Here is a 14,379-nt window from a genome sequence, read left to right as displayed (position 1 = left end):
CAATGAATAAAGCAGATCAGGCTTTGTTTTTTTGTTTTTTTTAACCTCTGCTGTACACAAGGAAGTTACCGCTAACGAGGTCTTTCCTAGACTGGCATTGTACTGTTTCATTGATACCAGAAAGTACGTTAAACGCCCAGTGTGCTTGGTCAAGTAGCCAAAATAAAAAAAAAGGGGGGGGGGGGGGGAAATAACTTTTTTTTTTAACCTCCCTAGCAGTCTGATTAGGTCAGTATTTCTGTGCTCAAAGCGGTACTTTTTTTGCATCGAAATGTTTTTTCTTGTAGGCCTGTAATTTTTAGGAATAACTCACTGAAATCTGTCCGAACAAGAGTCTAGTAAACATTTCGGGTATGTTAAGATTTTAAACATGAAATCATAAATTATAATAATCATAAAAATTATTATAATAAATTTAATTCAATATAATCAAACCAAAAACACTGAAGTTTGAAATAGAGCACCAAGTTCGTACATCACTGAGCAAAGTCGCAAAATCGTTTTCAGTGTCTGATGCAAAATTTCCCCACGAATCATTATCATTCAATTCTGCAAGTGGTTCTCATTTACTATCGCTGTTTTCTAGCTGGTCTAAAACCGCTTTTGACCTAAAAAAGGGACGTTTTTTGGACGCCATGGACATTTTAGTTTCAAGGCAGAAAGAATAAAAATGCAGGCAGGGCACAGGGCAGGGCACAGGACAAAGCACTCGGGACAAAATGTATGTGAAATGGTTTGATACAGTAATGTTTTACTATGTGATTTTAGTGAACATCACTTTTTGACACATTTTTAAAATTTCCTGCCGGTTCCGTCCCCGTACATCCTGACGTCGCAGGGAATAGAACTCGGAAGACAGATGCCGGCATCGGCCGGAGGACATTGCCAGGGACACTGCAGGGAGGACATCGTGGGAGCACAGGACAAGGTAAGTGAAGAAGGGATCCCGGAGCAACGCTGCAAGGTATTCCTGAGTGTAGCTCGGGGTTACCGCTTGTGGTGCTGAAACTTTACCCCGAGCTACACTCAGGAATACCTCCAGGGAGGTTAATAGGTGTCAAGCAAACAGCTTTAAATATCAAAATGTAGCATAGACCAGCCTGTTTAGTTTTGTTATTTTTCAATTGTATGCTCTTTATTTCTTCTGTTGTCAGTGGTAATGCTCCACTAAATGAAAGGCAAACCTGAAATACACTGTACATTTAGAATGCATTTCACATGTACTTACAGTTTAAAGAGTATGTCTGGACAAAATAATTCAGCACATCTCTGCAAAACATGCACATTTCCCTTTGTACAACCCTTTTAAAAAAGCTGCCACTACAAAACACCTCCCCCTCATGTTATGGCATTTCATAATTCAACAGGGCAGATTAGGCCATAAAGCCCAGATCGGTGGGGGGCTGCAGTGATGGTTGTCCTTTTGGAACGGTCTCATCTCCACACAGGATCTCTGGAGCTCAGTCAGAGTGACCATCGGGTTCTTGGTCACCTCTCTTACTAAGGCCGGTCTCCTCTGAATGCCAAGTTTGGCCGTACGACCAACTCTTGGAAGAGTCCTGGTTGTGCCAAACTTCTTCAATTTGAGAATTATGGAGGACACTGTGCTTTTGGGAACCTTCAGTGCATCAGAAATGTTTTTGTAGTCTTCCCCTGATCTGTGCCTTGCAATAATTTTATCCCTGAGCTCTGCAGACAATTTCCTTTGACGTCATGGATTTTCCTCTGAAACCGTATGCATTGTCAGCAGTGAGACCTTTTATAGAGAGGTGTGTGCCTTCCAAAACATGTCCAATCAACTGAATTTACCAATTTAACAGAGGTGGACTTGAATCCAGGTGTAGCAACCTCTCAGCAACGATCGAGAAATGGTAGACAACCGAGTTATAATTTCAAGTGATGTTGCAAAGGATCTGACTACTTTTACCAATGTAGTATTTCAGTTTTCCCCTTTTCATAAATTTGCACACATTTCTAAAACCCCGTTTTCACATTGTCACTATGTTTATGCACAACCATCTCTACAGTTTTACAGAGAATAGTCCGAAAGAGAAAATATCCCGTGAGTGGCAGTTGTGTGGATGAAAATGCCATGTTGAGGTCAGAGGAGAATGGGCAGACTGGATCGGGATTATAGAAAGGCAACAGTAACTCAAATAACCACTGGCTACAACCAAGGTATGCAGAACACCATCTTTGAATACACAACACATCAAACCTTGAAGCAGATGGGCTAGAATAGCAGAAGACCAAACTGGGTGCTACTCTTGTCAGCTAAGAGGAAATGGAAGCTACAATTTGTACAGGCTCACCAAGATTGGACAGTAGAAGACTGGGAAAATGTTAATGTTAATAAATCCAGTCTCCTGGCCTCAGAAGTGACCCCAAATCTGGATAATTGGCTAGACTTCTCTCGGATCTGCTGGATAAGTCACACCTTGCTGCCCTCAGACTGGGGACATCTATGGATACTAGAAAGACATAGAAAAGAAGAGGGTGCACCAGCCTAGTGCATTATCCTCAAGGCTTCACTTTATTGATGAATACATAGTATCACACTTACAAACCAACTGATGTGTCACAGCTTGTCATAATACAGCCGCAAGTTCCAGCTCACGGAGCAGAACACCTGATGGTGGAACATACCAAGATCCAACCGGCTGATGCGCTGGACAAGTGTGGTAGCCACACAGCACCATGTGACACTGGTCACTTCCTCCCTACATCATACAAGTAAGGGCACCCAGTATGGCCTGTTATGGCTCTGAGGAAGAGGAAAGGCCTCGAAACGAATCAGCCAGTTGAATCTTTGTATGTTCTACCATCAGTTGTTATGCTCCATGAGCTGGAACATGCAGTTGTACTATGACAAGCTGTGACACACCAGTTGGATTGGGAGTATGATACTACATTTTATCAATAAAGTGAAGCCTTAAAGATAATGCATTAGGCTGGCGCACCCTCGTTTCTCTGCCTTTCTAGTATCCATTGGGAAAACATTGCCTGGTCTGAGGAGTCTCAAGTTCAGCTGCAACATTCAGATGGTAGGTTCAGATTTTGGCGTAAAACATCATAAAAGCATGGATCCATCCTGCCTTGTATCAACAGTTCAGGCTGTTGGTGGTGTAATGGTGCGGGGGATATTTTCATGGCACACTTTGGGCCCCTTAGAACCAACGGAGCATCATTTACATGCCACGGCTTGCCTGAGTATTGTTGCTGACCATGTCAATCCAATTATGACTACATTGCACCCATCTTCTGACGGCTACTTCCAGCAGGATAATGCACCATGTCACAAAGCTCAAATCATTTCAAACTGGTTTCTTGAACATGACAATGAGTTCAATGTTCTCTAATGGCCTTCACAGTGACCAGATCTCAATCCAACAGAGCACCTTTGGGATGTGGTGGAATGGGAGATGCGCATCATGGATGTGCAGCCGACAAATCTGCAGCAAGTACGTGATGCCATCATATCACTAGGACCAAAATCTGAGAAGTGTTTCCAACACCTTGTTGAATCTATGCCAGGAAGAATTAAGGCAGTTCTGAAAGCAAAAAGGGGGTCCAACTCAGTATTAAAATGTATGTATATACGTGTGTACACACACACACACACACACACACACACACACACACACACACACACACACAACATTACTTATAAATACTACAATGTAGAACTATCTGGTCAGGCTCTCTTCTGAGAATCAGAGACACAACTATCATTTTGGTGATTGATATATATACACACATATACATACATACATACACTATAGTAGCTGTCTGCATAATAGCACAAGAGTACACCTATATTTAGTAAGCTACTTCCCCCAGACGACAGGGAAATGTCCTTCACACTTCCATTTCTGGGACATGTAACAGGGCCAAATATCTTTTAAAAAAAACTAGACAGAAAGAACAGTGAGATTATCAACTCTGCACTTGACAGTATGCATTAAAAAGGCTTCTCCCCAGGACTTCTGTACCCACCTGAAAGGTTGGGGTACCTCCTGGTAAAGCTCTGTTTACAGTTTTGTTGGGTCAACCACATTTTGGGGTGTGACTTTTGCATAACATTGCTAACTTATAAAAAGGAGACCTCTTACTGCTTTAGAAGATAGTTATTAATGAAGTCCCTTTGCCTTAACAGGAGGAAGATGCTCATATATAAATAAAACTCAAAATTTAACTGCAATAAGCATGTGGAAGCATTTAGCACATTTGGAGCAGTATGTGGCTACTTTCCACCCTTAGCATGTCAACATTCAGAGTGGGAACAAATTGACACCCACAGACCCCCAATAAATTAAAAAAAATATATATATAAAAATCACATCTCTTTATTGTACTTGCTTACCTGCCAAATGCATTATTAAACCAAAACGGCCAGGTATGGGTCAACCCCATCAACGCAGAGTTGGGGTCTGATTGGCCTATTGACAAACCAAAGCATCAGGAGAGCAAACCATGTGCATGGCCCTATGCAAGTATCGACTTTCAATAAGTTGATGACCATGCAGTGGCATGGTGGTGTGCCTGGTAAACTGCTACAGTGTTACCTTGCTTTGATGTTTACAGGAACACTTTGCACAATACAGCAGACTAGTATGTAATCCTGTGTTCATGTCAGATTAACATATGACAATGTCATAAATATGACATATCGATAACATGCAATAAAGATCCCGTCGCACCGGTACTACCTGATGGACAGCATTGACGACTAAGTCACAGGCATGATGTGAGAGCTCACATTTAAATATGAAGTTTATAAATATACTGTATAATTATGCACCATGACCCTTCCAAAGAAGAAAACAATGCAGCGGTGTAAAAATGTGCGCAAATGGTGTATATCGAAAATAAGCAGTCAAGAAAACACAAAACAAAGTATGAATAATATAAAGCCCAATCATAAACCAGTGTCCAAAATAGAAATCTATGGGGGGGGGAGGGAAGGTCTTGCAACAAATAGTGATCCGCGGGAACAGCTTCAGCGGTTTGCAGCCTGTAAGGGGTCAACTGTGGCAGCTCTGCTTCTTCAGCCTGAAAGCGGCACATGCGCAGTTACTTCAGGGGATACATATCTTAACGGGATAGTCATTTTACCGCTACACCAGGGGCAGCGGTCACTGTGCCGGGAATCCGGGATCACCCGAATAACTGGCCAGGACCTTCACAAAGCCCAGAAGCTCTGCTGGCATCCCCTGTGATGGTGTCACCCGGTGCGGCCCACACCCCCCTAGGGACGCCACTGAGTACAATTACTTTTGTTCTCCTGTGACCCATAGTCAGCTGACAGCAGGCTATTGCCCACTATCAGCTGAAAGAGCAGAGACACTCCAGACCCAGGAAGCATCCCCACAATATTGTAGAGATCCACCCCACTGCTTGATTGACAGCTTGCTCAGCCTCAGCACATGGCTGAGAGCCAGAGCCAGTCGCTCTCACCCCATCCCCAGCCTGATACTCCAGTGAGCAATGGAGGAGCAGAGTGGAGAGCAGAGACTGACAGTCACCACTTCCTGCTTGCAGCAGAGCAAGAACTGAGCAATTGGCAGTCATATGATTGCTTAGTTTTCGGTCTTAGAACCAGGTGCTGCAGTATGGAGGCAAGTATGTTAAATTTTCTTAAAATCCCATAAGTCTCCTCTAAAAAACCCATTCTGAGCAAAATATGAACCTCTCCCACCCCCCTCTTACCCATATTTCAAGGCAGTTTTTTTGTCTTACCTTGTGAAGAAAGACATGCTCACCTAAGTCCCCTGTCCAGGTCCCTCACCACCACTGTTTCTGGGTGCAGGGGACCACTAACCCAGTCACATACTGCCCCTTCATGCTAACATCACTCTTCTGGGTCCAGAGAGGATCAAGTTCCTGGACAGGCAATAGGTAATGACCACATCATGCAGGAAGTCACAAGAACACCCCAAGAAGGACCCCGCAGAAAGTAAACAAAAGAGAAGAGATGGCTTGGGACTTTAGTACCATGTGACCACATATTTAGACAGGTAAAATATTTATTTTTATCAAATACTTACCGTTGTTTTCTTTTCCTGGTCCCAATCCACGGCAGCATACTAAATGTATGCTGCCATATTGGTGCCAGGAAAGGGGCATTTACACAGGTTTCTTTCCACTACAGTAATCATTTGCGGGGGGGGGGGGGGGGGAATAAGGACAGCAATCAGGAGACAAGGTTAAAAATAAAACAAAATAAAAAAAGGAAGAAGAGGAAAAGATACAGAGCAGAAGATGAATAGAAGGCTTGCCATCAGTCTTCGAAAATGTAACAAATAATTAGGGTTTAAAGTAGAACTAAAGGCAAAACTTCCCTTTTTCATTTTTGGATAGTACAACGGATGGGGTATAACCCGTCAGATTTTTCTTCTTTTCCACCATCTGTGTCCCATGGTGGAGATTTCCCTGCACTTCCTATCCCATAGCCAAACAGAAAGTGGGAGAAAATCCCTGCAACATAAGAAGTTTGTGTCCCCATTGGAAGATTTCCACTCTACTACTTTTCTTGAGTCAACCCAAAATTTAGGATTTCATTTTACTTTTAATGATAAATGGTAAACAGGACAAAAATCAGGTGAATTGCCCCAATGAGGGAGCAGGCAGCCATAAAGACGTACAGCGGATCTAAAAAAAAATAAAAGAAATTTAAAAAAAAAAGTTTACGTTTGGTTATACTTCACTGTCACTTTTGCCTTTCCATAATAGGAAAGTAGAAAATTTGGTGAATGTATGTTTGGTTTTAGGTGGAGGGGAGTGAACAGACATGGAGTGATGTTATGAAGATTTATTCCAGTACAGATTTGTATGTTTGGGACTCCTTCACAGGATTGGATTACAGAATATTTTCTGTGACTATTTGTTACTTTTGTTACTTTCCCATCACACTGTGTTCGTTTTCATGCATACATAAGTGCTACATTGGTTTTGATTTAATGGGTCAAGTAGGATTATACAAAGAATCGGTCATATTACAAAAAAAAAAAAAAAATGCTTGCCACATAAACTGAGACCTGTTATGACAGCACATGAGACACAATTTAGTATTACAAAGATATAATATTACTGACTAGCTACATTCACCAGATACAATCAAAGACAGGATACCAAGAGGGCCTGTCCTAACTCAAATGACCGTACAATAAGACGTGAGGCTACACCAACAACATGCGCATGTGGCCAGACAGATTTGGGATGCAACTGCGAGGGTGCTGTCTGGATGAGCCAAATATGGAACTGCTGATCAACAAGGTGGATGGACAGTTCTCAGCAATCCCCAATGCAGCACCTTTATGCCAACACGGCCAGTTTAGAACAATGGATTGTGACAAGTACAGATATTTCCCATGGAATGTTATGTGGACAGCAGAGCAGCGTCCACAACCATGACACCAGGACAGTGTGCCATGCCAAGACTGAGATCAGCGAGATGTTATGGAAGGTGCACAGCTATAAAATGTACTTGCCATGACACCACCACCAAACACCCAACATAAGAATACATCATAGTAAGATTCAGAATATGAGGATATAAAGTGGACCTGTCTTCTGGCTCATAAGAAAATCCAGAGTAAGATATAAAAATGGACCTATCATAGAACGCATCACAATAAGACCCAGAATAGGAGGATAGAAAGTGGAGCTGTCAGACTCATAACAAGAAGACCCAGAATAAGAGAGGGCCTATCATAGAACACAATAAGACCCAGAATATGATGCTATAAAGTGGACCTGTTGTCAGGCTCATAACAAGAACAGCAAGAGTAAGATATAAAGTGGACCTATCAGAGTACACATTGCAATAGGACCAAGAATAAAATAATATAAAAAGGAACTGTCATAGCACACACACCACAATAAGACCCAGAACATGATTGCGTTCACTTGTCATAGAGCACAAAAATGATAAGACCCAGAATATGATGATATAAAGAGGACCTGTCATAGAACATCTCACGAGAAGACCCAGATTATGATATAAAGGGGACCATTCACAGAACACATCAAAAGATCTAGAATATCATGATATAAATGTGGACCAGTCATAGAAAACATCACGATAAGACTCATAATACAACAATATCAAGTGGACCTGTCAGAGCAACAATGACACAGCAGTGCACAGATACTTTCCTTGTGACATGACTGGCCCACTTTATATTTCAGGTCTTCTTGTAATGTGCTTTTATTTTGGGTATGGCAGTGAAGATGCCATAGTGTGTCATGCCAGGTGCACTTTGTATCATTTCACAATAAGACCCAAAATAGGATTATGAAAAGTACTCCTGTCATTGCACATGACACCAGTTCACTGGATTTCCCATATTAAGAAAACACTGCAATAAGACCCAAAATATGATATATAGAGGACCTGTCTTAGCACAATGAACATTTGTCATATCACAAGGACAACACATTAGCACCCAGGGTAGGGCACAATGCTGACGTGTCATAATAATACCTGGGTCAGTGATGTGGCTTGGCCTACTTGTCCTGTACAGTGATGGGCTATCCATGTGACATGACAGGTCTTCATTGTGCTATGACAGGTTCCCCTTATATCCTCAAATTCTGTGCCTAACTGTGAGGTGTTCTTACTTTGGGTAACGCAGTGAAGGTGTCACAATGTATCGGATAGGTGCACTTTGTATCACTGAACAATAAGACCAAAAATATGACTTGTGTCTTACTAGGCAGTAACAGGTGCACTTTGTATTGTCCTATTTTGGATCTTATTGTGCAATTGAACAAACTGTACCCGTTATGATTATCAATGGCACCTCCTCTACAAAATAAGAACACAAAATATGAGAATATAAAGGGGACCTGTCATACCACAATGAAGACATGTCATGTCACAAGGGTACCACAGCGGTGTACAGGATAAGGGGAGTATACCATACTGAGACCTAATGACAGATATGTCATGGAAGGTTCCAAAGTGCTTCTGTCATCTAGAATAATGATCGCACATTATTGCATTAAACAGAATAACAGATAATCATCAGAAGATTTAGAACAATGGCATGTCAGGCGAGCATGAGCCAGATGGGACCTAACGTGTTGGAAAGGAGCCCTGACCTAGTGCAAGAGGGACCTGACACAAAATGGATCTGACCAGTCACAAAGGGAAGCGGATATGGCAGAAATCGGACCTGACACATTACAAAGAGGACCTGATCTGTGTGTCACAACGTTACAGGTCACCGCAGTATTGCAAAGAATGCCAGCCTGTCATATCAAGACCCAAAATAATAAACAGTTATAAGACTCAGAAACATGGTATATCCGAAGAACATACGCTAAAGAAGACCCAATGTGCTGCAAAGGGGCCCGACAGGGCACAAAGGGGCCCTGACCCAGTACAAAAGGGAGCCAATGTGTCACATTGTTACAGATCACTGATGTACTACAAAAGAATGACAGTCTGTGGTCCCAAGACCCAAAATAATAAACGGGTATGATACGACTCAGAAACATGGTATATCAGGTGAACATGCGCTAAAGAAGACCCAATGTGCTGCAAAGGGGCCCGACAGAGCACAAGGGGGCCTTGACCCAGTACAAAGGGGGAGCCAATGTGTCACATCAATACAGATCACTGATGTACTACAAAGAATGACAGTCTGTGGTCCCAAGACCCAAAATAACAAACTTATGATAAGCCTCAGAAACATAGTATATCAGGTGAACATACGCTAAAGAAGACCCAATGTGCTGCAAAGGGGCCCTGGCCCAGTACAAAGGGGAGCCAATGTGTAGCATTGTTACATATCACTGATGTATTACAAAGAACGACAGCCTGACATCACAAGACCCAAAACCATAACAGACTGTCATCATATGACTCAGAAACATGGCATGTCAGGCCAGCATGAGCCAATAGGGCCCGGGGTGTCACAAGGTGGACCCAACATGGCAGGAGGGGGACCTGACCATCACAAAGGAAACCCAATACATCACCTAGTTACAGCTCACCATTATACTACACAGAATGACAACCCAAAGCCCCAAACAATAGCAGGTGATGGCATGGAGTGACAAAGAGGAGCTGTCCTGTCCCCAGGAGGACCTGTCATGGCACACAGGGACAGCCCCTCATTGGATTACACACAATGGCAAGCTGTCATCCCAGGAACCTGTAGTGACATGTCCTGTCAGGCTCACACAGCCATGGTGGCACAAGGAGGACCTGCCCTGTTCCTATGAGGACCGGTCATGACACACACACTGCAGTCCCAGGGATGTCAGGCCAGGCAGGGTGACAATGGCAGCTGGCAGTCTGCAGTCCTCAGTCCAATGTATGTGGGCTCCTCTCACCTCCTCCTGGTAGCCCCCAGCCGCTGACATCTCCCCGGCTCCGCTCAGGCCCCCGGCCTCGGACTCCAGGTCCCCGTTGAGCAGTGAGGGCCCCTCGGCCGATCCCCCGCTTAGCGCCGCCATCTTGAAGTGATCCGGAGGCGCGGGAGCGAGCACGAGAGACAGGCGCGCTCGCACCCGTGCAGCCGGCCCAGCGGCTTGTCCGGAGGGTCACGTGACGAGGGGAGGAGCTGACTAGTAGCGAAAAAAGAGAGGAGAGGTGCGTGCGCGCTCCTGGAGACGCGGTCGGGCCAATCGGAGTGCAGAAGGAGAGGGGGCGGGGGCTGACCCGCCTGGCGGCCGCTGACGTCAGAGAGGGGAACCCTCGCTCGCCGAGCCCACCCCCTCTTGCTCAGGTGCAGTGGGCTCGTGCCCGCCGCGGCCCCTGACGTCATTGGAGTCTGCGGCCGTGACGTCACATTTTTTTCTCCCTCTTCTGCTTCCTGAGATGGTCAGGGTGCAGGTGGTCAGGATGTAGGAATCCCGAGCCTTGTGTAGCTTTGTCCTCAGCAAAGCCCCAGGTGGTCACTTCTCACTGCTCCACAAAGTCCCTCATTTTGTACATATGAGCCTCACTTCTTGTCATTTCCCAGTATTCAGGCTCCACTGTAGCCCTTTGCAGTCTTTGCTTACTCGTGCACTCTCAACTGCTGGTCTGCAGCAGTTGGAAGAATCAGGAAAGCAATGCATGTACCTGGTCATGTGACTGCCATACAGAATGGATCATGTGATCTGTTACCAAGAGCCATTGGGAGGTGGTCACCTGACTTAAAGCAAACTGCCACTTAGAAAAAATGTATGAATGTGTGGGAAGAGGGGGTTACGGTGATAGGCTTTCGCACTGAAGCTCATTTAGTGAAAGTGAAATCCACCCAAGGCTAATCATTCAACTGTGGCTGAGTGATGAACAGGCACAGGCTGACATTTTAAATCTCTTGGGGGCCCAATGGAGACAAAAAGGGGCCACACTGTCCTGCTCCCCTCCACATGTTGTGCCACACTCTCATGATGGGTTCTCAGTAGTGATGGACTGAACACCTCCCTGTTCGGTTCGTGGTTGAACATTTGAACCTACCGAAAGTTCGACTGCAAACTTCGAACAGGTACAATTTACTGAGCAGTATCTTACTGCAAATCTGAGTATGTGGTAAGATACCACTCAGTTACTAAAATACAGCATGAGTTATATTATGAAGTCATGCGGTCTTTTAGCAGTGAAAACATTCATTCATGTTTCAGCTGTCAGTGGGATTCTCCGCTGACAGCTGAATGTCAAAAGAATTGTCAGCATTGTCCAACAATTAAGAAATTAAAAAAAAAAAAACGACATAGGGTCTCCCCTTCCAACCATACCAAGCCCTTCAGGTCTGGTATGGATTTTGAGAGGAACCCCCCACGCCAAATAAAAAAAAAAATGGCATAGGGGTCCCTCCCAAATTCCATACCAGACCCTTATCCGAGCATGCAGCCTAGCAGGTCAGGAAAGGGGGGACAAGCCCCTCCCCTTCTGAACCATACCAGGCCACATGCCCTCAACATGGGGGGGGGGGTGCTTTGGGGCAGGGGGACTCCCCCCCAAAGCACCTTGTCCCCATGTTGATGGGGACAAGGGCTTATTCCCTACAACCCTGGCCGTGGGGGTCTGCGGGCATGGGGCTTATCAGAATCTGGAAGCCCCCTTTAACAAAGGGTCCCCCAGATCCCGCCCCCCCCCCCAATGTGAAGGAGTATGCAGTACATAGTGCCGCTACCCTTTCACAAAAAAAAAAAGTGTAGTGCAAAAAAAGACAGGAGACAGTCTTTGACAAGTCCTTTATTAAAAATGAAAAAAAAAAATCCACTCCGCCTTCTACGTTGGCTCTCACTGTCTGACAGCTACACCGCGATGACAGTTCTTAAATAGGGTGATGACATCACAAGGGGGCGGAATCAGCCCCACCCTTGCTGATGTCATCATGCCCTGTGATTGGTTTAAAGCATTGAACCTGACCTGTGGTCATGGTGCAATGCTTCGGCCTATCACAATGCAGTGTCAGGGCGCAGTGCATTTTGGGGTACAGCGGACGAACAGCCCGCTGAACGCCTGTACCACTTGTGTGTTCAATGAACACAAGAACGGCCCATGTTTGACTCGAATATGCAGCTCATCACTAGTTCTCAGCACTGGAATATTCATTTATTATAGAGAAAATCCTTCCCAGTGACCTGTAGAAAGGGCAAATCTTAGCATCAGAGATACAAAAAGCCAGCCAGGTGATTCAAGCCACCGAAGTGGCATTTTTACGTCACATGCCAAGGCCGTCTATTCATTTTGAAGGGCTGCCCTAAGTGCAGCAAACAAAGGAAAGTAGCTCATGCACCTTATTGAGCTTTGAGCACCCATTTTTCTGTTTTTGGAATACGTTAATGAATTGCACCGAAGGAGCAACATGAGGTTTTCATGTTTCATAAATGCACGCAAAAGCATGCGTTCCCAAAACACTATATTGTGAATGCAGCCAAAAGCTGTCATAAATTGGGGATGAGGGATGTAAACCCAACATTTCATATTCCTGATATGTGCCTGTGGTACCTTGTACAGTACTTGGTCTCTTTGTATTACTTCCTTTGTGTGAAATCCCTGGTATTCCTGCCAGTCCCTCTGCTTTCTTATTAAAAACTGACCACATCAAGCATAAAAGCACAGCATGGTCAGTTCTCTAGCTATTCTGGGAAGCCTGCTCTCCTCCAATGGTCATACATGTCCTGATATACCTCCTCTGCACATCCTTTCACTGGGAAGATCAGTGTGCACCTGTTTCACCTCCCCCAGCTTTTATGCAGCTGAGAACAGAGGGTATGTGATCACTTATGAAAAGAGGAGGAGGGGGGGGGAGTATTTATAATGTTTTTTATATCTATACATGCATTTTCACCTTTCATTTCTATTTTAAACTGAATGTGTTGTTTTACAAGCTGATGGTTTACATATACTTTAACAGCAGCTGGGGATGAGTGAAAGCGTCTGTGTTTGGTTAGCATATTTTGCTTGAAGTTTGCAAAACCCTATTAAAGTCTATAGGGGACAATTTTACAACTGGTTGTACGCCTCTAGAATCACCTACATGGAGGATGAGCTCCACTCCTGTTTGGTAGATATTGACTTCCCTACTCTGACACCAGCTCTGCAAGATGAGTTGGATGTTCCTGGAACGGTGGAGGAAGTTCAGTAAGCTATATGCTCCCTACAATCTGGAAAAACCCCTGGGCCGGATGGTCTTCCATCTGAATTTTACAAATCCCATATTGAAATTTTGGCCCCAAAGTTACATGAGTTATATACATCAATCTCCCAGACTGGTTGTCTCCCAGCTTCCATGTCTGAGGCAATGATGCAGAGCTGTGCTCCTCATATCACTCTTTTTCACTCCTGAATGTGGATACCAAAATGTTGATGAAACTTTTGACCACCCGGCTTAATAACATTATTTTGTCCTATAGTGATCAATCGGGGCTCATGCCAGGCAAGGAAACAGATATTAACCTCCGCAGCTTATTTACTGTGATGGCCTACTCTGCCTCTACCTGCCCTACAGGGGTGATTGCTTCCTTGGATGCAGAGAAGGCCTTTGATTCCATAGAATTGCCTTATCTGTGGGTGATCTTGAGACGTTTTGGGTTCTGCCCCCTGATTTCTCTCTTGGTTACAAATTCTTTATGCTAACCCCAAGGCTTGTGTACGAACTGTCTCCAGAATTTAGCTTGCACAGGGGTACCAGCCAGGGATTCCCGTTATCTGCAGGCTTGTTTGCTTTGGCGCTAGAACCCTTGTGCATTTTGTTGCATTCCTCTGAGAGGGTTAGGGGGATAGCTGTTGGCCCCTTGGAAGAAAAAGTCTCGCTTTACACATACTTTGCTGCACCTTGAAGACACCTCCCTCTCCTTGACTGCAGCCCTAAAATTGATTGACCTGTTTGGGCTTTTCTCTAGTATTAGAATGAATTGAGACAAATCAGT

At 44.5% G+C, this 14,379-nt stretch overlaps 1 protein-coding gene across 3 annotated transcripts in view; it reads right to left on the bottom strand.

The window, feature by feature from the left end:
• Positions 1-10,505, bottom strand: part of BRAF (B-Raf proto-oncogene, serine/threonine kinase) — a 104,923-nt gene extending 94,418 nt beyond the window's left edge. For 2 of the 3 annotated variants that reach the window (XM_089680705.1, XM_089680707.1), the window contains exon 1: positions 10,345-10,504. In XM_089680705.1, the coding sequence (XP_089536831.1) occupies positions 10,345-10,467 (123 nt within the window). In that variant the 5' untranslated portion in view covers positions 10,468-10,504. Of the gene's footprint in view, positions 1-10,344 lie in introns of all 3 variants that reach the window. The other variant, XM_089680706.1, reaches the window with a different exon arrangement.
• Between the last annotated feature and the right edge of the window lie 3,874 nt (positions 10,506-14,379).

This window comes from Staurois parvus, unplaced genomic scaffold (genome assembly GCF_062004578.1).
Source record: "Staurois parvus isolate SC_StPar_1 unplaced genomic scaffold, SC_StPar_1.0 ptg000249l, whole genome shotgun sequence".
Taxonomy (NCBI): Eukaryota; Metazoa; Chordata; class Amphibia; order Anura; family Ranidae; genus Staurois; species Staurois parvus.
Note: the sequence above shows the minus strand (reverse complement) of the source record. Positions and strands in the feature narration are given on the sequence as shown.